Genomic DNA, 23,367 nt, shown 5'->3' with positions numbered 1-23,367 from the left:
ATATCTAACAAATTTGAATTTGGTGGAAGGTTACACTTCTGTTTCTACCCCCAAATCATTGTTTCTGTCATTCATGCCATAAGCATGCCAGTCAACTTATTTCTGGTTCTGTCCCCTTTGAAATGAGTTCTTTGCCTCAGTGAAATTACTTACATGAAATATTTTGTAAACAAAAAAGATCTATAATTTTTTGTTTTTTTTTTTTGGGTCCGGTCATGGGGCCTGAACTCTGGGCCTGGGCGCTGTCCCTCAGCTCTTCAGCTCAAGGCTAGCACTCTACCACTTGAGCCACAGAGCCACTTCCGGCTTTTTTCTTTTTGCTTATGTGGTGCTGAGGAATCGAACCCAGGGCCTCAGGCATGCAAGGCAAGCGCTCTACCACTGAGCCACCTTCCCAGCCCAAGATCTATAATTTTTGTATGGAACTGTTAAAAGCCAGAGTTCTTGGTATGCCGTCCTTTTTTCCCATTGTGCAATGAGCTTAGAAACATTAACATTAATTCTATCAGTTTAGTGACTAAGAGGGCCTCAGGAGCAGAGTTCCCTGCTGTCTCAAACTGGACACATTATTGATAAAATAACTAATAATTGATAAAATAGAGAAAAACCAACTCAATCTAGAGTTGAAAAATAAAACATAGTTTACAGTTCTCTAGAATACCACACAGTAGTTAGAATAAACTCAATGTATATTCAGCAGTAACAAATATTACAAAATAAATGATTGATTTTTGCAGTAAAAACTGAATTAATCCTAGTAGATTAAGTTGCCTAGGAACTTAAATAACCCTTCCAAAAGTGAAAATAGTATAGTGGTCACAAGAACAAACACATGGGTAATAAAACAAAGGACATACAATGTGAACACTTATATCAGATGCTTAGAAGAGTGAAATCATGTTTATTTTACTGTCTCAGAATGGACTAGGGCATGAGAGGCTGTAAACTTTGAGGAATGACATTGCTCTGGGGAACATTTTGTCATACAATGTGAAGCATTAGACTTAAAATGTCTGAGTAGAAGTCTTACAAAATACCAGTATTTATTTTTCAGGTTATACCTATTATCAATACTATGATATGGTAAAACCATGGTATTGATTCACTTCCTTCTATTGAACAAAAATTTTATATTGATAATGATGGTCAAATGTACTGGGAAATTTCAATAAAGCTTCTTGAGGATTTAACACCAACAGAAAACAATTGGCCTTTGCTGAGTGCTGGTGGCTATGGTTAGTGCTGGGTGAGTATTACAATTAGAAGCCAGCTGAGACAGACAAATCCATAAGACTATTATTTCCATTAACCAGCAACAAGAGCTCTAACTGGAGGTGTGGCCCAAGTTTTGAGCAGAAAAAGCAGACCAAGAGTTTGAGGCTCTGAGTTTAAGCCATAGTACTGAGACACAAGACACAAAAACCCAACCAACCAACCTTCCTTCTCTCTGAAAAAGACAAATGAACGAAACATGACTAGTCCAAGGAAGAACTGGATTTGGTCAATTGTTGGCTCATTTCTATGCCAAAGTGTTCTGTACCAACTTACTATATGGTACATACTGCAATAGATCAAGGAAAGAAATGAGTAATCAAATTAATAGAAAAATGTGATGGCTTTATAGAACAGATTAGTTATTTGCCTAACCCACACTAGCTCCTTCAAATTTCAGGCCTATTCATAGTGATATTACTGTCATATAATTGAAACACTAAATAGACAAATATGATCATTGACAAGATGCTCTTGTGCCTTGCCCAAAGGTGTGGCTTTTGCCTAGTTTATGAAAGGTAGCACCTCTTCACGTGGAATATCCTGTCTTACAGGAATGACTTTTTACCTGAGGATCTTGGGCTAGTACACTTATTCCATGCTAAGTCTTTTTTTGATGGGAGCTTAGACTACAATTTAACATCTAGTCTAGAGATGTGGGAAGCTAAAGGTCAACATCAACCAAACTTACATGACTGATTTCCAATGAAAACCCTGGACACAAATGTTTGGATAAACTGTCTGGGTTAGTAATACTAACCATGTATGCTGTTACCTATCATTGCTGGATAAAGTGCTGTCTGTATGACTCTACAAGGAGTCACAACTAGAAACCTAAGCTCTTTGGAATCCTGCCTCCTTGTCCCATTTCGTATTTCTCATCTGTATCTTTTCACTGTAATGAACTGTAACCAGCCAATTTTGATGAGTTGACACTTTCCAATGAATTACTGAACCTGAGATGGTCTTGAACTACTGAACTACTTGAGTAAAAACAGTTAAGAGACAAATTTCAGCAAAAATTTCTAAGAAAATGTATGAATTCTACTGCTTAATAATGTATATTAATAATGCTCCAGTAACATGATGAATGTTAAGATGTGTTAGAAAAGAGGTAGACCATCTGTTTCCAGTTAGGAAAAGATCCATGTTTACATGTCATAGGGAACAGGCAGATTCGTATTAAATTTTCTTGAGCAACTTTAGTACATTGCCTGATACTATTATTGGGAGAACTAAAGGGGAAAACTTTGTGCTTAGATCCATAAAACTAACTAAAAAACCCTTAATTAGCTTAATAATTGCAACAAATGTTTCATACTAACATGAGATGCTAATCCTACTATTATATGTGAATTTGAGGAGCTTAAAGAAGTACTCAGTAATAGTGTATTATCTGTTAATTTTTTAATGTTCTAAAATAAAAATGTTAAAAAATAAAGCTACCTAAGAGTTACTGCATATTCTGCTACACTAAAAGTTCCATGTGGGTTAGAGTCATGATTTACTTTTGGTAATTAATGCCAGGCACATGGTATTTACAAAATTAGATAAATACACGATCAAATATTAGAAGAAAAAAGAAATCCAGATATCTGATCTTACTATCTTCTTCCATTTTTTAAAAAAGCTCTTGTCATTCTGTATCATATTTATTATGCTATCAAAAGCTGAAGTGGTAGACTGGGAAGGTGGCTTAGTGGTACAGTGCTTGCCTTGCAGGCATGAGGTCCTGGGTTCGATTCCTCAGTAGATTCTTTAGCCTTGAGCTGAAGAGCTAATGGACAATGCCCAGGACGAGTTCAGGCCCCACAACTGACAAAAAAAAAAAAACTAAAGTGGTAAAATAATTATGATAAAGTTGGCTTTTGTTTTTGAATTTTTAGGTTAAAGAATTAGTTGTGGAATATACAAAAGTTTCAGGGCTGGATATGTATTACAAAAAAAAAGCTAAAGTAGTAAAATAATTATGACAAAGTTGGCTTTTGTTTTTGAATTTTTATGTTAAAGAATTAGTTGCAGAATATACAAAAGTTTCAGGGCTGGATATGTAACTTGGTAGCAGAGTGCTTGCCTACTTTACATGAGACTCTAGTTTCCTTAGAGCCTAGGTTATCAAAATTTCATACTAATATATTGCTCTCCACATTCTTTTTTTTCTTTGCTAACACTGTAGCTTCAACTCAGGGCTGGGGCACTGTCCCTGAGCTTCTTTAGCTCACCACAGGGGCCACTTTCAGCCTTTTTTTTATGTAGTACTGAGGAACTGAACCCAGGTCTTCATGCATGCTAGGCAAGTACACTAGGCCACATTCCCAGCCCTTTCATATTCTAATATACATTACTGAAGTTGGAAGGAAAAAAAACGAAATCAAGAATGTCAAAGCATAAACATAAAAAGAACCTTACCTGACAAATTTTTTCCCAGATCTCATCACAGCCAGCTTTTTCCTGAAAACTTAGAGCCAGATCATAGTTCTCAGCTTCTGACCAAACAATTAATGTATCCTATTAAAAAAAAAAATCATGACAATAGAAAGGATATACCTAGAAAATATAGAAAATTGGAAATAGGGTAGCAAATGACAAAAATGATAAAAGCACTCTGATAAGCACAAGGAACAGTCACTGACACTGCAAAGCTATGTATTATAAATATTATAATATACTGCACATTACATTCTATGTTTTGTAACATGTAATACACTATGAACTTATATATACACATATAATATATATACGTATATATTTATAATATAAAGAAGCTCATAGATCTTGACTTATATTGCCAAGAATTAGCTATTTGTGGTCAAAATTACAATGCAGACATTCCAACCACATACACAGTTAAGGAAGCCATGTTATCCTTTCTGTTTAGCCAGTTGTCAACTAAGTACAAGTAGGCTAATATCTGAAAATATGCTATGATTTAATTGCTTTCGGTATTTTTTTTTAATTGGAAAAAGATATTTAGAATCTTAGGGGGCTGGGAAGGTGGCTCATAGAATCTTAGGAATTACAATAGTGAAGCTAAACTTTCTACTGGCAGGCCAGGTTATAGAAATACTAACTCAAAGTTTACTTTTCATAGAATTTCCTCAATTATATCCCTCTTAAAAGGTTATACTTTCAGAAAAAGGTTACAAATTCCTGTTACTAGAAATGTTTATATTTAAATTAAAATAAAATACTAAAAGCACTATGTAGGTATGTAAATAAACAATTTTTAGGACATACAATAAAATTTAAAATTGTTTCAATTTTAAAATTAAAAGATGTTCAGATAAGAATAGCTGAAATCTTGTGTTCTTTCTTTTTTTTTCCTTCTATTTTTGACAGATAAATTTGTCACCAAGTTTATCATTGTAAAATTTTACCAGGTTCTTCAATTGCTCCCACCATGACTCAAAAATAGAGCTGTTTTTACAAACATAGTTTTACTAAGAAATTCCATGTACAGAAAAAATATAAAACTACTTCGGGCGCCGGTGGCTCACACCTGTAATTCTAGCTACTCAGGAGGCTGAGATCTGAGGATCACGGTTCAAAGCCAGCCCGGGCAGGAACATCCATGAGACTCTTACCTCCAATAAACCACTAGAAGACTGGAAGTAGCGCTGTGGCTCAAACGGTAGAGCGCTTGCCTTGAGCTGAAGAGCGCAGGGACACGCCCAAGCCCAGAGTTCAAGCCCCACAACCGACCAAAAAAAGAAAAAAAAAAAAAAATATATATATATATAAATAAAACCAAATGCTTCTCTCATCAGAGTTGGCTAAAGCATTAGGGCACTTCTTACAAGGCTTCAAAAGAGCTTCATAAACAGTAGTCTCCAAAGATTTTTTTGATTGTGCACGTCAACTTACAGTGTATTATATAAATGAATGTTAGTAAAGTAATAGTTTTTATAAATACACTAAAATGTAAAAGGATTATATAACAGCAAAATAATATGTTTGAACTATAATAGCTCCATATTAATAGTTAACATTTTAAAATCTAATATAAACTTAGGGCATAATATACCCATTAATATCAATGAATACAAATCTAATTTTTAATTATTTTTTTCTAGCGTGGGAGATCCTAGGTGCTGTCCCTGAGCCATGAACCACAGCTCCACTCTCTGCTTTTTGGTGAAGGTAAGTCTCAGAGACTTTCTTGCCCAGGTGACTTTGAACCATGATTCTGAGATCCCATCCTCCTGAGTAGCTAGCATGAGCCATTGGTGCCCAGCTCACAAATCTGATTTATAACTATCCTTTTAATAACTCAACTTTTTGGGAGTATTAGCTCTTTTTCAGAGCTATTACCTTTCACTCACATGGCTAACAGCTAACACTAGGAGTGCAAATACCAGTCTGACCAATAACTTCATTTGCACTTAGCTGCAACCCTTTTTAAGGTACTTCATCCACTGTTATCAGAATAGTTGGGCTACAGCAATCCACAATAAAAAATGTTAGTTTCCCCTCAGAATGCCATGTATTTTTTTTAATTCAGTCACCTCACAGTTAGTAAACATTAACAAAAAAATCTGACAAAGTACAGACCCAGAGTGAGGTGGGCTCATGTCTGTAATCCTAGCTATTCAAGACACTGAAATCTGAGATCAACAGTTCTAGGCCAGTTCCACTGAAAAGCCCCTGTAAGACTCTTATCTCCATTTAACCATCAAACAGACCTTAAGTAGAGCTATATCTCAAGTGGTAGAGTGCTGGTCTTTAGCAAAAAAGCCCAAGGGACAGTGCCCAGGTCCTGAGTTCAGGTTCCAGAAACACCACCAAAACAAACAAACAAAGAAGACCCTGATTTCTTCTCAAATCCATTTCAGAGATCATAAGTACTACAGAATGGAATCCAAAAACTGTTCACATTGGGATCTAAAGCCCTTTCTATTTTGTCTCTAAGACAATGTCTAGATAAACAATGAAACATAAGTTAAGGTAATAGAGTGCTCTTTTCCATAATTTCCTTGTTTTATACTTTCCTGTTAATAACCTAACATTCATTCTTCTGATCCAATCAAAATCCCAGAAACTAATAGGAATTTACATTTAAAAGTCGCTTTTCAATTCGAAGAGGAATGACCCAAGCCTGTCTCAAGCAGCAGGTCTTGCGTAAGCTTTAAGAATCCTTATTTGTGGGGGCTGGGAAGGTGGCTCAGTGGTAGAGCGCTTGCCTTGCATGCTTGAGGCTCTGGGTTCGATTCCTCAGCACCACATAAGCAAAAAAAAAAAAAAAAAGCTGGAAGTGGTGCTGTGGCTCAAGTGGTAGAGTGCTAGCCTTGAGCTGAAGAGCTGAGGGACAGCGCCCAGGCCCAGAGTTCAGGCCCCACGACTGGACCCCCCCCCCCCCAAAAAAAAGAATCCTTATTTGTGTGTGTGTGTGTGTGTGTATGTATACATATTTTTTTTTTTCCTTTTTCCTGGCTTGAGGTTTTAATTCAGGGCTCTGCTTGCTAGGAGGTGCTCTACTAACCCTTTTTCAGTTGTTTTTAGGATCTTTTTTTATATCTGGGTGGGCCAAGACTATGATCCCTCTTTATTTGTGCTGTCACCAATGGGTATAGCCTCCCAAATATTTTACATCTGGCAGCCTTGAACTTGATCCCATTTCTCTGCCTATGAATTAGCTAGGATTAAAGATATAAGGCACAAATACCCATCTCCAGCTAACTCTTCTGATAAGCCAAATTTAAGAATGGACATTAGTGTATCTTCAGTTAAAATGTGGTAAAACTTGTCTTCATTGTAGGGTCCTACTCTAATTGGGTGAGAAATTTTACCCTATCTTTTCCATTCTTACTTCTCAGTAATTAAGCACTCAGAAGAAGCCTGTGCAGAAGTATTAATTCCATTGATCAAAGACTCAAAGAAGAGAATAGTACAAATATATTTATTTTTGGCTGGTCATGGGGCTTGAATTCCGGGCCTGGGCGCTATTCCTTAGCTCTTCAGCAAAAAGCAAACACTCTACCACTTGAGCCACTGCGCAACTTTTGGTTTTCTGAGTGGTTTATTGGAGATAAGAGCCTCATGGACTTTTCTTCCCGGGCTGGCTTTGGCTTTGGGCTGGCTTTGAACCTCGATCCTCAGATCTCAGCCTCCTGAGTAGCTAGGATTACAGGTGTGAGCTGCTGACGCCCAGCATACAAAAAATATTTAAAACAGAATTAAAAGGCAGGTGCCAGGGCTCATGCCTGGAATCCTAGCTGAGATCTGAGGATCATGTTTCAAAGCCAGCCCAGGCATGAAAGTTGGTTAGTCTTATCTCTAATTAACTACTAGAAAAAACAGAAGTGACGCTGTGGCTCAAAGTGGTAGAGTGCTAGACTTGAGCAAAAGAGTCCAGGCCTTGAATTCAAGCCCCACAACTGGGGCAAAAAAAAAAAAAAAAGACGGTCTCACCTATGAACTGTGATCTCAATGTCAGCTTCTCAAGTAGATGGATTACAGATGTAAGCAGAAAAGTCTGAAACTCATCTCAGACTTCCACCAAAAGCTGGAAGTGGAGCTGAGGCTCAAATGGTAGAAGCTAGCCTTGAGCACAAACGTTCAGGGACAGGGCCCACGCTCTGGTTCCAACCCAGTACTGGCACAAAACGAACAAACAAACAAAAAACAACAAAAAACACAAAAAATAATATAAAGTGTCAAATAGCAGAGTTTCCTACAAATTTCTAAGACATATATATAACCAACCTCAGTTCTTCACATGAAAGTCTCTTTTTAGGGCTGGGGAGGTGGCTCAGTGGTAGAGCACTTGCCTTGCATGCATGAGGCCCTGGGTTTGATTCCTCAGCACCACATAAACAAAAAGAAAAAGCCGGAAGTGGTGCTGTGGCTCAAGTGGTAGAGCACTAGCCTTCAGCTGAAGAGCTGAGGGATAGCGCCCAGGCCCCGAGTTCAGACCCCACGACTGACAAAAACAACAACAACGAAAGTCTCTTTTTAAACAAAGTGGACTTTCAACCACTGTAACTCTGTGTTACATCATCTGCCCATTTGTGCATAGCAAATGGGTTCATCTCTCTCATATAGTGTCTCTTTAAACTAAAATCAGGTTAGTTTTCCTAACTGAAATATTTAATTACTACTGTGTTCCTATAGAAACTAGATCTCAATGAGCTTGCAAGAATAACAGAAAAAGTTACAGAAACTAATACACACACAAGAATGATGGTGTAACTTTAGTGTCTGCAATCCCAGTGTTCCAAGCACGCAGGGATACAGAGTTCTGCCTGGGCTATACATAGGGAGTCTACCTTTTAAAAATCACATTTGGAGCTGGGAAGTTAGCTCGGTGGTAGAGCGCTTGCCTCACATGCATGAGGCCCTGGGTTCGATTCCTCAGCACCACATATGAAGAAAAAGGGTGGAAGTAGAGTTGTGGCTCAGGTGGTAGGGTGCTAGCCTTGAGCTGAAGAGCTGAGGAACAGTGCCCAGGCTCAGAGTTCAGGCCCCATGGCTAACCAACAAAACCGAAAAACCAAAAATAAAAAATTCACATTTAGTGAAAAATATGTCCATGTTCAACCTCAGAATACAGTAAGGAGGACAAGGACTAGGTTAGCTTGACAATTTAACTTAGCCCTTAGTGAACTGCACAGTCTCACAAAATAGAAAAATAGATGTTTTCAAGATAGGCAGGCCTGAATTAAGGGCTCTGAGTTTTTTGCTCAAGGTTAGTGTTCTACCACTTGAGCCATACTTCTACTTTCAGCTTTTTGGTGGATAACTTAAAAAAGATAAGATGGGGACTTTCCTGACTGGGCGGGCTTTAAACCATGATCCTCAGATCTCATTTTCCTAAGTAGCTAGAATTCCAAGTGTGAGCTATTGGTGCCTGATGGATATGGTATCATGAAACTATATTTAAAACTTGGTGTGCAATACCTTGAGGAAAGGATTTCCAGTTTTAAATAATTTTCATAGGCGTCTGTAACTTTTTTTTTAATCGGTCGGTCATGGGGCCTGAACTCTGTCCCTCAGCTCTTCAGCTCAAGGCTAGCGCTCTACCATTTAAGCCACAGCGCCACTTCCAGCCTTTTCTGTTTATGTGGTGCTAAGGAATCGAACCCAGGGCCTCACATATGTGAGGCAAGCACTCTACCACTTAGCTACCTTCCCAGCCCCACCTGTAACATATTAAAAAAAAACAAAAACTTGTAAGTCAATAGATATTATTTTTCCCCTTAATATTGACCTACTACATTAATGTGAATTAACTTCAGAGTCAGAGATCTACTATTAGCCAGAATAACCTTATCTTTGGCCATAACCACTCTAAACAAATCTCATTGGAAAGAGATAAAGTTTTCCAAGGGGAGGGGAAGAGAAGTATATGAATACACACACACACACACACACACACACACACACACACACACACACACACACTCCCTCTCTCTCTCTCCACACAAAGTACCAGCAAGTTCAAAATGAATTTGAAAGTCTGAAAATGAGTGAGACTGCAAATTATGTACTTATCCCTTTAGTACAGTCGTTCCTTTCCTTGACAAACTTCTTTGGAAGGAGATTTTAAAAATATAATACAGTAAAATATATAGTCCAAGATATATGATGACATTGCTCACAATAATAATGTCTTGTATTCTCAAGTCTGTGATATATTTTGGTACTATTAAGAGTTAAGTGTAGAGTAGAATAAGGGCCAGAGTGCTACTCATGGCTTCACTGTTCACTATTTCTGTGGCCTTCGGTAAAAATTCTACCTTTTGCTTTCTCTTTGGAAAACGTGAAAATCCTGACCGTATCAGTACTAGTAAAGATGGCTGTAAATAGTTATTATTGAGCTTATATATCAGATACTATACCATTTTTTCATGTTAAGTCACAATTATTACACATGAAATAAGCAGTATGTTCATTTAAAAGGTAAGGTTTACTATTGACATTGTTTTGGGAAGAAGGTAAAGGTGCAGGAAGAGAGTAATAGAGGTGAGACTGATGAGAGCATATTGTTAACATGCGGAAATGTAACAATAAAATCCTCTATAGCTAAATAAAAACTAAAAACAAACAGAGATTTGAGTATAGAGGCTCCTGTCTGTAATCCCAGCACCCTGAGACTAGGGTGTGTAAGGGTATAAATTGAGGCCAGCCTGAGATACATAGTCAGATTCTCAAAAAACAAAACATTAAGTTCAGAAAATATTTGCTTTATATTGCTAGAAATTCTCTGAACTAAAAACTTAAGAATGTTCAAGTTCAGACTCCTTAGGTCTGTTATACTGTTACATATGAATGTGGGAAAATTCTAAAAGAACACAAATTTTCCTTGTTTCTTACTCTGCAACATTATATTTAACTAAGTGCCTATTTAGACTGATCCCCATTGTATTCCCCTAAAATTCTTCCTTGGTCCTGTTCCAAATCATCACTCTGCACTTAAAAAAAAAAACAACAAAAAACAAAAAACTACTCTTCTGCTCTTGCATCTGAACTACACTCCAAGAACAGAGAACATTACAAATGTATGCTGTCAATACTCAAAATTGTAAAAATCTTTTTAAAATATATATTTACTAGTTTTTTTTATATTTACTAGTTTATTTCAAACATTAAGATTGAACTCACAACTTTTCACATTTTCCAGTTATGAGATAAAACTGGGCACTGGTAGCTCATTCCTGTATCCTAGCTACTCAGGAGGCTAAGGTCTGAGGATTAAGGTTTAAAGCCAGCCCATGCAGAAAAGTCTGTGAAGACTCTCTTCTTCAATTAAACACCAAAAAGCCCAAAGTAGAGGTATGGCTCAAGTGCTAGAGTGCCAGCCTTGAGTGAAAAGCTAATTTGCCAGAATTCAAGCCCTAACACCAGTATACATGCAGAAAAAAAAAAATACAGGACTTAATGGTGTGGCTTAGAGGTAAAGTACTTCCTTAGCATGGATAAGACGCTAGGTTCAATCCCAAGTGCTGCCAAAAACAAACAAACAAACAAACAACAACAACAAAGAAACCAACACCACACTTTATTATTGCTTGGTGCTGGTAGATCACACCTGTAGTCCTAGTTACTCTAGGAGGCTGAGATCTGAGGATTGCAGTTCAAAGCCGGCCAGGGCAAGAAAGTCTGTGAAACTTTTTTTTTTTTGGGGGGGGGGGGAGGGGGGTTGGTCGTAGGGCTTGAACTCTGGGCCTGGGCACTGTCCCTTAGCTCTTCAGCTCAAGGCTAGTACTCTACCACTTGAGCCACAGAGCCACTTCTGGCTTTTTTTGCTTTTGTGGTGCTGAGGAATCGAACCCAGGGTCTCATGCATATAAGGCAAGCATTCTACCATTGGACTACCTTCCTAGCCCCTGTGAAACTCTTCTATCCAATTAATTACCAGAAAACTGGAAGTGGAGATGTGGCTCCAAGTGGTAGAGCACTAGCCTTGAGCATAAAAGCTCAAGGAACAGTGCCCATGCCGAGTTCAAGCCCCACGACCAAAACAAAACAAGTCCTGTATCGTTATAACCCAAACTTAGAATCTTTGAAATATTTTTTTAAAAATATAATTTCACGGGGCTGGGAAGGTGGCTCAGTGGTAGAGTGCTTGCCTTGCATGCACGAGGCCCTGGGTTCGATTCCTCAGCATCACATATGCAGAACAAGCCGGAAGTGGCACTGTGGCTCAAGTGATAGAGCACTAGCCTTGAGCTGAAGAAGTAAGGGACAGCAACCAGGCCAGAATTCAGGCCCCATGGGGGGGGGGGGGGGAGGGAAATATATATATAAAGAGAGAGAGAGAGAGAGAGAGAGAGAGAGAGAGAGAGCGCGCACATTTCATTATTATTTTTGGTTATGTGGTACTGAGGAATCAAACCCATGCTAAGCAAGCATTCTATTACTAAGCCACGTTCCAAGCCTGAAATCTTAATGCTTCAGAATGTAGAATAATCATTTGTCAACTGGCCCTAACTTACTGACATCTTGTTCTCTATCGGTTTGAAAAAATAACACATTTTCAGATTGGCTGATAAAGCCAGGTACTTGCTCTTCTACTTCCTTGGATCTTTCTTTTTCCTGATTCCCAAAGCCTAATCTATCAGCATGCTTAATTAATTTTATCTTTAAAATACACCTTAAATCCATCCACCATTTTGAACAATTCCACCATCATAATCCAATCTCTTCTTTGGACAACATAAATCTCTCAAGAAGTCTTCTATGTGTCTCTCTCCAATTCTACATACTTCTATTATTAAGATTTGGAACAAAACATTCCTCTGCTAAAACTTCACGAACTGTCAAACTGCATTGAAAAAAAAATCCAATCTACAGATAGGAACCAGCCCATGAGCAATATTCAACCAGGTGTTATTTGGCAAATGGATAAATATCAACAGTCTTACAGACTATGCTAAAACTTTATTCTTTTAATTTAGGTACTTCAAAGAAGGTCCCATCTGGCAACTAAAAATTCATTTGATGATCATTACCACTAATGATTATCAAACTTTTCAATTATTTCCCAACCACTTCAAAGCCTAAACGAAAAAAAGTATAGAATAGTATATACTATGCTTTTTTTTTTTTTTTTGTCAATTTAAGAATATATGTGTGATTGTGGACATTTGTTTACATTTGCATATCTCTTAGAAGATCTGTAGGAAACTGGTAAAGAGGGTGGCTTTTACCAAAGGAAAATATGGACTGAGCTTGGGGTAAAAAAGAAACATCAGTACTTTTATAATTCTGTGTAAGGGTGTGTGTGCCTGTGCACATGCACACTCATGCATTGCTTGTCCTGGGTCTTGAATTCAGGAATTGGGTACTGTGCCTGAGATTTTTTGCTCAAGGATAGCACTCTACTACTTCAAGCCATAGTGCCACTTCTGGTTTTCTGGTGGCTAACTGGAAGAGTCTCACAGACTTTCCTGCCTGGGCTGGTTTTGAACCATGATCCTTAGATCTAAGCCGCCTGAGTGGTCAGGATTACAGGTGAGCCACCAGCACCTGGCCTGAACCTCTTTTTTATATTTAGTAATTCATCTACTATTCTAATATGTTCTTGAAAATGTACTAAAGGTCTGTTCCTGTTTTTCAAGGTCATTTACTAGCCTTTTTTTTAAAATTTGAATTATCATAATAGGTCTTGCGATCCAAAACTCTTCTGCTCATTTATTATTCTACTCATTTATTTCTCATAACATTATCACACTGATTTCTTAAACACAGTATCACTTTCATCATTTTAGGAACCCAGAAAAACCTACAATAACTCCCTTGTGCTTCATAAACCAAGCTCTCAAACAAGAAACTTCTACAAATAAGCTCAATACTTTCTGTAGTAGTATATTGTTTTCTTATTGTTCCTTCAACAATCGCCACCCATAAGAGTTTTTCTTAATGATTCTATTTTCTATCATTATCTGCCAGCTCTCATTTTCTATTGCCCAAGGCTGTGGAATAAAAGTTTGCCCTTCATATAGTGTTTTGTGTGGGTTTATGTCTTCTTTGCTTCTTTGTAAAGTGTTTTCGTGGTTTAAAAAATTACTTATTATTCTGTAATTATTTCAGGTGGGGTATTTTGTCTAATAAACTGAGGCAAGGACTTTCTTATGCTTTTCTCCTGAACCTAATTAACACACAAGTGTGCTAAATATTTTAATTCTATTTCTGCACTGTTAACAGTAATTTGTTTTTTGTTTGTTTTTTTGGTAGGTTGTGGGCTTGAACTCTGGGCTTGGGCACTCCCTGTGCTCTTCAGCTCAAGGCGAGCGCTCTACTGCTTGAGCCACAGTGCCACTTCTGGTTTTCTAGTGGTTTACTGGAGATAAGAGTCTCATGGATGTTCCTGCCTGGGCTGGCTTTGAACCTCGATCCTCAGATCTCAGCCTCCTGAGTAGTCAGGATTACAGGCGTGAGCCACCGGTGCCCCGGCTTGTTAACAGTAATTTGATTTACTTAAAATCAGTAGAACTAATTTTAAATAACTTTAAAATTTTGACAAACATACAAAGGCACCTCATTCATACCATGTTAAAAGTCACTGTCTTCTCTTTCCAGTGTGTTTGTTTAAATACTTAAGTTTTTTTGGATCAGGCTAGAAGCATGGCTCAGTGGTAGGAAAAACATTTGCCCAGCAGGCACAAAGGCCTCAAATTCAAATCAAGTTAGATTGAGTTGAATGCCAAATTACTAATTATCTAAACGTCTTCATTGAATCCCAATGCATTCCCCAACTCTGTACAGCATGGAAGGATTGAGATTCAAAGCCGTTCTGGGCAGAGAAATCCAAGTAACTCTTATTGCCAGTTCACCAACAAAAAGTTGGAAACTGAAGCATGGTTCAAGTGGTAGGGAGACAGCTGTGAGCAAAAAATCTGAGAGTTTGAGATCCTGAGTTCAATCTCTAGTATACACATACACATAAAACCCATAAACACACAAAAAATTAATATATTCAGAAATCTCACCTTTGCAAGAAAGTGCAAATTAAGATTTTGGTGAAAATATGAAAGAATATTACAAAGAAATTAATTTGACATAACCCCTAAATGGTGACTTCCCTTAGAAAAGTACTTCACACACAAACAGTCCAAATTTCTAATAGGTATATGTTATATCACAATAGTGTAAAAACAAAACTAGGTCTATATTGTTAACATTATTAAATCTCCAGAAAAATGAGTAAAAAAGTATGTTTCCGAATATGTTAAGTACAGTATCAACTTTGTAGTTTAAAAACACAGACTAATTATTTATGGATATATACAAATACTGAAAATGTACAAAAGTATGTTCAGAAAAAATAAATTTCATACTCTGGTTACCTATGGGATGGCAGATTTTAGACAAAATGGATGAACACAAAGTGAGCATTAACTCTATCAATAATTTTGAGCAAGACAGATTTAACACAAACACGGTATGGCATAATGTTAACATCATTTAATCTGGTGGTGTTAATGAAGCCCATTATATTCTATACTTTTCAATTTAGACAGATTTCTTTTTTTTTTTTAACCAGTCTTGGCCCTTGAACTCAGTGCTAGGTACTGTCCCTGAGCTTCTTTTTGCTCAAGGCTAGAACTCTACCACTTAAAGCCACAGTACCACTTCCGGGTTTTCCCTATTTATGTGGTCCTGAGGAATTGAACCCAGGGCTTCATGCATGCAAGGCAAACTCTTTACCACTAAGCCACATTCCCAGTCCCTCAATTTAGACATATTTCATTAATAAAAATGGTAACATTCACAGAAAAAATGGTCTAAGCACTGCTACTATTTCCATATTACTTGGGCACGTTAAAAAACAGATTTTTTTTCTCCAACGTAGTAATAGAGACAAAGATGTTGTATCATTGGCAGTGTGCATAGCTGTGAGAAATCCATTGATTACATCAAAAAATATAAATACATTAAAGAAAAACACTTAAATGCTACTGCTTCCAACTCTTGCATCAAATGACAAAGTCCCATGTCACAAACAGGATGTCCTTGCTTTTAAAAGTACCATTCTGAAGGTTCTTTTATGCCATTTTCTTTAAATATGATTCAGAATAAAAGGTTTAGCCTAAGTGTATACAAATGGCATAGTTAAAATAAGACTACTATATATACTATTGTAATATGAGTGGCTTATTTCATATTACTGCTAACATAATAAAACTGACATTTCAGTTTAAAATTTTTATCCTGGAAGGGAAATATACATCACCTGTAACTTTTTTTTTAATCAAACTTTTCTGTCAGGAAAACACTCAAGACTACTACTTTCAGGATCACAGTAGAAGCTTTTCAAATTAAAGATAAACAACTACTTGCCTGCTGTTTCTGATATGCAGTGTTTGGATTTATCTTTGATTCCAAAAGTAGCGATCCTGAAAGATTAAAAAGTAATGTAAGTCTCAAAACAACAACAGCAGCAAACTCTGAGTAAGAAAGTTCTCATGTCTCTTCATCCAGTTGAACATTTGAAGCGGTAGAAGGTATTAAAATTCACGATTTCTTCAGATCTAGGCTTCATATTTAATTTAGATTTAAATTTCGATTTTATCCTATCCCCCCATCGATATGCCCTAAGGAAAAAAAAGAAATGAAATGAAAACTTTAAGGTCTCTAAATGACCACTTCAAGCTCAGCTTTATTTAACAGAAGTTGTTTTACTGCATTTCCTTTTTTTTCCTCCTCTTTGATACCATTCCTGGGGTTTGAACTCAAAGCCAGTGCTCTACCACTTGAGCCACATCTCCACTAGCAGCTTTTTGGTGTTTCCTGCACCAACAGGCTTCCAATTGTGATCCTCCTGAGTAGCTAGAATTACAGATACGAGCCACAAGTGCCAGGCTTCCATTTTAAAAAAAAAAAAAAAAAAACTTCAAAAATATTTCACATGACTCAAAATCAATTAACGAATATAAGCTTATCATTTACTTTGGTGTCCTAACTTGTTTAGATTGTAAGGTATCCACTTTTCTAAAGCACCCTCTATAATAAAAGGCAGCCTGGAGGCATCCAAGACTCAAGTGCTTGTGCGCGCATGTACTGTGGCAACAGGCTGCAATAAGCCCAAGAAAAGGTGTCTTTTTGTTTTTTTTTTCCGGCACCTGCTGACTTTGAACAGCGAGACCCGTTGCTAAAATGCCGGTTTTTCTTTTTAGAAGCTGCCCAAGGAAGTTTCACTAAATTATATTGCGTTCTGTGCATATTATGTAGTATAGACATTATATAGCATGCCCTATACATACTATATATAGAATGCCTAAGACTGTAGCTAAAGGGACCGTGTGGGTCGGGGGGGGGGGGAGGGGGGTGTCAGTTCCACCGGGCGAGATCACAATCTTGAATACTTGTACCCCACCCTCTCACACCCCGGACCTCTACAAAGGAGGATGGATTGGGAAGGAAGGGGTCAAATTCTTCACGGGGTCCGGGGGGCGGAGGAACAGAGAACCCGCGTCTGACCGAGGTTGTAAAGCCTACAAGTTTTTGTGTTTCTTTCTTTCTTTTTTTTTTTTAATGTTTAAACCACACCGGAGGGCAGACTCCAGACCACCGCGCGGTCCCCGGAGCTGGTTAGGAGAGGACCCGGGGCCCAGGGCCCCAAAGCTCAGCCCTGTTCCCGAAAACTCGAGCCTCGGACCCCCTCATCCCACCGTCCCGACCACCTTACCGTCAGACTCGGCCCGAACCAGAAGGGACATTCCCTTGAGCTCCTCCACGTAGGTGGAGGAGACGTGCCCGGTGCCTCGGTCGTCCCACTGCCGGTCTTCGTTCAGGGTATAGACCTTTACTCGTCGCCGTGTGTCCGACATGGTGGCTGCGGTGCCCGCCGCGGCGGCCGCCGCCTCCCCGCTCGCCCCGTCGGTGCACCTCACTCCCGAGAGGAGACTGCGGAGGCGGCGGCGGCGGCGGCGGCGGTGGCGGTGCTGGTGGCGGCGGCGGCGGCGGCAGCGGCTCTCGAGAGGCCCGAGTTCACCATGGCTCCAAAGGTTCGGCCGCGAGAAGGGGTGACCAGAGCCACCGAGACCCCTCCGCTGGGAGTCCCCGCTAACCCTCAGTTCACCCCCGAACGCCCCCACCCGCCCCGCCCTGTGCCCCCCAAGAGCTCGCTCGCTCTCCCGCCGCCGCCGCCGCCGCCACCGCGGTAACACTACAGGCCCGCCATCTTGTAACCCGACTCTCGGTGCCTTTCTCTTCCTCCTCCAGCAACCTCGCACGGGCTGGCCTAGCAGGGGCTACGGCAGCCGAGGAGTCCAGCGCGCGGCACCACTTGCTCCGCACGCGCTTCCGGAGCCTGAAGGTTCGGCGCACTCGCGAGAAGTAACCCGAGACTCCGATGGGCGGGTCTAAGTCAGGACTTCCTCCATTCTCGGCCTGCCTCCCGGCGCCGTGGGGCCGGCAAGTTCTCGCGAGCTTTCCCGGTTTGGCCGCGAGTGGGCGAGAGCCCGGCTGCTGGACGGCATGGGTGGCGTCGTTTTTTTGGCACTTCGGAGAGTGACGAGCGCCGGAAACGAGTTGGGAGGGAGGAAAAACCACACCAAAAAGGCAAAGTCAGCCTGAGAGGGAGGAATCCTCCAAGAGGGTGAAGCCTGAGGAAGTGTGTCGGCCTGCCTTCACGGACACTCACCCGCACAGCCTCGGCGGCTGAGGGGAGAGGAGAGGAGCGAGCCTCGTTCTGTGCAGACGACAGGCTGGAGCGGAGCGCACTGTACACACGCCACCGTTTCGGAGCCGGTTACAGTTGAGCCCGGCCCGGGGACGAGACCTCGGTCGACTCGAGTGTCCCTCCCAGCTGGCGTGCGGACACTTTCCTATTTCCCGCCACGGCATTTTTACCGTTAGCCTCGTAGTAGCTGGCCGCGGAAAGTAGCCCCTGTCTGGTGAAAGCACCGCGCCCGCGTGCGCGTGTGTGTAAGCTGGGAGAGTCAGTCTGCAGGTGAGCCCGGGAGGTCTGCCCTCCTAACCCCCGTCACCAGGCAGCCCTGCCGTGCTCTCGTGGGCACTTCCCGAGCTTTCGGTCGTGGGCACTGAGTAGGCGCAGGAAGATTCGTCCCGGCAGTCACCTTGTCACTCGTCGCTCAGCGGGTACAAGTCACTCAGGGCCGTCGTAGCTTTGTGGGTTTCAAGCCCCTCATTCATGCTTTAATAGTCCCTCGGCTGGTTCGACTGCGCGTTCTTTACGTACAACTCGTCTTTCTCAGGCCCGAGAGGTGAAAAGCCGGCCCGCAGGGTGCAGGCTGACCCTGCGGTGCATTTTGGGACTTGTAGTGACTAGTTATCATTGGGCTTGTTAAAACGTGCTTATGTTTTGACTAGATGAGTCATGTGTGAACACTTCACCAGTACACGGAGAGGTGGAGCGGTGTCTCAGAGCAGGCGCATGATAAAAAAAAAAACAAAACAATTTTTAAAAACGAAGACTCGTTGTTTTTCTTCAACTATAAGAGGAGACTTCAGAAAATGTGCTTTTATTTTTTATAATATACGTAACTGTAACTAGTAATGTAGAGAGATATATTTCGAGACTAGAAAAAACATATGCATCTTGTAGAGGTCAGAGAAAGTTTAGACAGCTTTTGAGTTCGAGTTCAACAACTACACTCCTAAATACAGCCAACCTTGTGTGGTTACCCAGGAGAGCAGACCTTGGGGAAAGTACTGGGAAGACCCAAAAGCAGTCTCCGCCTTAGTGTAGGGAATTCCTGGGTGAAAGTAGAGTGGGCTCCAGGTATACGTACGTGTATTCCTTGATTCCATAGATTCCTCACTCCAGTGGGAGATGAAGTGACAGGAGACCAGAGCAGGGCCAACCGCTTGCTCCAGCCCGAGAGTAGAACTGCACCATAACCACGTTTTTGTAAGTTCCCCCCTCACCCGCCCCCTATTTTTTTTTTTATTGAGGATGAGGGTTGAACTTGACCTTGCATTCCTGTGTTTATCCTGCCTCTGCCTTCTAAATAGACGACTTTACCGTGTGTTAATGCCAACAGAGTCTTATCTTTGAGGTAGGGTCTCTGAAGTTTGCCCTCGTTAAACAATGATCCTATCTCCCCTCCTTCCAAATTAGCTGGGATTACAGATCTACTTTACCATGCCTTCACTTTTCTTCAGGTATCCATCAAAAATCAACTCTAAAACGTTCTACCTAAATGAACTTACAATTCCATATTAAGTAATGGAAAAAGTAACTTTTCTTCTTAGAATTGTTATTCCATTTTGTGTGTGTGTGTGTGTACATTGCCAAAGTAGGGTCAGCTTCTTGAATATGATACCTGGAGTAAGACACTTGACTTCTGTTTTGTTTTTTTTTTTTTTTTGGGTCCGATCGTGGGGCCTGAACTCTGGGCCTGGGCACTGTCCCTCAGCTCTTCAGCTCAAGGCTAGCGCTCTACCACTTGAGCCACAGCGCCACTTCCGGCTTTTTTCTTTTTGCTTATGTGGTGCTGAGGAATCAAACCCAGGGCCTTGAGCATGCAAGGCAAGTGCTCTATCACTGAGCCACCTTCCCAGCCCCGACACTTGACTTCTGTTCTCACCATCTTGAAATTTTTTTGAACCAAGGTCTTGCATTTTTCTTTTGTTCTGGGCCTCACAAAGCATATACAATCCTAGAGATAGTGTATGCATACATAATGTATTTATGTATGGTGCATACAGTCTTTTTTGGTAACTAGGAGGTTGGTTCCAGGACTTTTGTGGATAACCAAAATCAGTGTATGCTCAAGTCCCTTATATAAAATAGCATATAACCTAGTAATCATCTAGTATAATCTCGAGTATTAATAATTACTATTGAAATACAAGTGCTTTTTAAGTAGTTTAGGGAATAGTAACAAAAAGTCTATATTCATATAGATGCAATCTTAGTTGAATGTTTGAATGCAGATGCTTTAATTAATATAAAGGGCCACTGGTAATCCCTTTTTGGCATCTGCTTCTCAGAGAATCAGAACTGATGGATGGTGCAGAGTGGTGAAAGAAGCAGCAGTAAGATTGGCCTTGGGAAATGGTTTTACTCCATCTCTGGCATAGAGGACTTTCGGAAGCTGAAGATTTCACCAGTAGTGGTCTAGGAATACATATCAAGGAAATCATGTTGCCTACACAGCAATTTAGACTTTTGAAAGAAATGAGATAAATCAATGCCCAACTAAATAATACTTTTCATACTGCAAATAAGGAGAAGGCACTTCACAGTTCCAGCTAAACTTCGGAGTCAGGGGACCTTTCTGGAGCGCAATGAAGAGGCTCTTATTTCTTTCAGTGGAATAGTAGAGTTGGGATTTGATGATCACAGAACTTGAAAGATACAGAATGCTCAGCTTAAGCCTCTGCTCCACTGTGAGGTCTGGTTCAGAAAAGTATGCCTTTTAGGGTTTTTGTTTTAATGGATCCTCAGAGTTTGCAGAAATAACTCATAACTCCTAGGAAGAGTGAGCATTTCTCTCACTACAGGAAGTCATGTTCTACAGTTGCTCTGATTTTTTTCTTTTTTTTGGGTCCGGTTGTGGGCCCTGAACTCTGGGCTTGGGCGCTGTCCCTCAGCTCTTCAGCCCAAGGCTAGCGCTCTACCACTTGAGCCACAGCGCCACTTTCGGCTTTTTTTTCTTTTTGCTTATGTGGTGCTTAGGAATGAAACCCAGGGTCTCAGGCATGCAAGGCAAGCACTCTACCACTGAGCCACCTTCCCAGCCCTCTGATTTTTTTCTTATACTTGTGAAGTCATAGGTTGAAATCGCAGCATAACCTATATGGATACTGCTGGGCCTGAAAAAGGAGGACAGATTACTGAAGCAATATAAATCAGAATGTACTGTGAAGAGTGAAGGGTGCATTTGGGAATGGATTTTGAAAGTACTCAATTTAAGAAGCTGAAACTAAGTCTAGATAAATAAGACTTCATTGACTATGGCACTTTTTGAGAGGGGAACAACTCCAGAGAGTGGGGCAAACTCACTCCAGGGTTAGCTCTTTAAAGCTTGTAGAGTGATACTTGAGGGGAAATGAGCTCTTACCACAGCAGCTTTTAGCTCATGGAGAAGATAGCTATGTATAATAGCATGATTATGTGGTTACTGCTTATTAGTCCAAATGGTTTTGTTCCTTTTTTGGGGGGGAGGGCAGTACTAGCAGAATTTAGCATCTTGCCTTTGTTAGATAGGTGCTTTACCAAATATGCCACACCACCAACCTATTTTGTGTTAATTTTTCTGATAGGGTCTCACATTTATGTCAACTAGCCATGGATTGCAATTCTCCTACTTCTGCCTATCATGTGGCTGGATTGAAAGATTTGCACCACCAGAAATGCGGTCTTGCTAAAGTTTGCTTGGCTGGCTTTGAATCATAATCTTCACAATCTCTACTTCCCAAGGAGCTGCAATTACTGGTGTACATCTTTGCTATGAGCAGTTTTTTTTTTTTTTTTTTGGCTAGTCCTGGGGCTTGAACTCGGCCCAGGTGGTGTTTCTGAGCCTTTTTGTGCTCAAGGCTAGTGCTCTACCTCCTAAGCCACAGGGCCACTTCCAGTATTTTCTGAGTAGTTTATTGAGTCTAAGGGACTTTTCTGCCTGGGCTGGCTTTGAACTGAGATACTCAGCTCAGCTCTCAACCTCCTGAATAGGATTACAGGCATGGGCCACTGGTGCCCAGCTCATAAGCAGTTTTGTAACAATTTAAAAACTTTTTATAGATGGTCTGGAAATGTGTCCCACTCTTTTTAAAGCACAGCACATTGATTAGGACCTCCAGAGCTTCTAAATATAATAGTGTTGCTTCTTGTTTTGTTCTTGACTTTTATGTCCATGTTTCCAGTGTTGTATACTTGTTTCTAATTTCTGATACCACTTAGTTTAAGACATATTCTAATACTTTAAACTGGCTAGGAATTAAATTTTATGTTACCTCTTCTGCACATAGTGATATCGTTTCCTCTTACCTTTTTTTTTTTTTTTTTTGGTCCGGTCGTGGGGACTGAACTCTGGGCCTGGGCGCTATCCCTCAGCTCAAGGCTAGTGCTCTACCACTTGAGCCACAGTACCACTTCCGGCTTTTTTCTTTTTGCTTATGTGGTGCTGAGGAATCGAACCCAGGGCCTTATGCATGCAAGGCAAGTGCTCTACCACTGAGCCACCTTCCCAGCCCTCTTACATTTTTTAAAGTTGAAATTTATATTACCTCTTCTGCATGTAGTGATATGGTTATTCTTTTAAAAGATGTTTGTACCTTTACATAAATTATGATTATACATTTTTATGCTTGGCTTTAAAGTTTTCAACATCCGCCGGGCGCTGGTGGCTCACGCCTGTAATCCTAGCTACTCAGGAGGCTGAGATCTGAGGATCGAGGTTCAAAGCCAGCCCGGGCAGGAGAGACCTTAAGATTCCTATCTCCAATAAACCACCAGAAAACCGGAAGTGGCGCTGTAGCTCAAATGGTAGAGCGCTCGCCTTGAGCTGAAGAGCTGAGGGACAGTGCCCAGGCCCAGAGTTCAAGCCCCATGGCGGACAAAAAAAAAATAAATAAAAATTTTCAACATCCTACCTTCTTTTTTTTGGGGGGGGGGGGGGTTCCGGTCATGGGGCCTGAACTCTGGGCCTGGGTGCTGTCCCTCAGCTCTTCAGCTCAAGGCTAGCA

General features: G+C 40.5%; 1 protein-coding gene across 3 annotated transcripts in view; it reads right to left on the bottom strand.

Annotated features, from left to right (window-relative positions):
* Ppp4r3b (protein phosphatase 4 regulatory subunit 3B) overlaps positions 1 to 17,815 on the bottom strand; it is a 47,044-nt gene extending 29,229 nt beyond the window's left edge. The window contains exons 1-3 of one of the 3 annotated variants that reach the window (XM_042691187.1): positions 17,402 to 17,815; positions 16,054 to 16,109; positions 3,682 to 3,780 (exon numbers count right to left, since the gene is read on the bottom strand). In XM_042691187.1, coding sequence (XP_042547121.1) covers positions 3,682 to 3,780; positions 16,054 to 16,109; positions 17,402 to 17,543 — 297 coding nt within the window. In that variant the 5' untranslated portion in view covers positions 17,544 to 17,815. The remainder of the gene's footprint in view (positions 1 to 3,681; positions 3,781 to 16,053; positions 16,110 to 17,401) is intronic. The other 2 variants (XM_042691186.1, XM_042691184.1) reach the window with 2 other exon arrangements.
* Positions 17,816 to 23,367: the final 5,552 nt, after the last annotated feature.

This window comes from Dipodomys spectabilis, unplaced genomic scaffold (assembly GCF_019054845.1).
Source record: "Dipodomys spectabilis isolate Male_0828 unplaced genomic scaffold, ASM1905484v1 ptg000141l, whole genome shotgun sequence".
Taxonomy (NCBI): Eukaryota; Metazoa; Chordata; class Mammalia; order Rodentia; family Heteromyidae; genus Dipodomys; species Dipodomys spectabilis.
The sequence above is the reverse complement of the archived record's forward strand: the minus strand, read 5'-3'. Positions and strand labels throughout refer to the sequence as shown.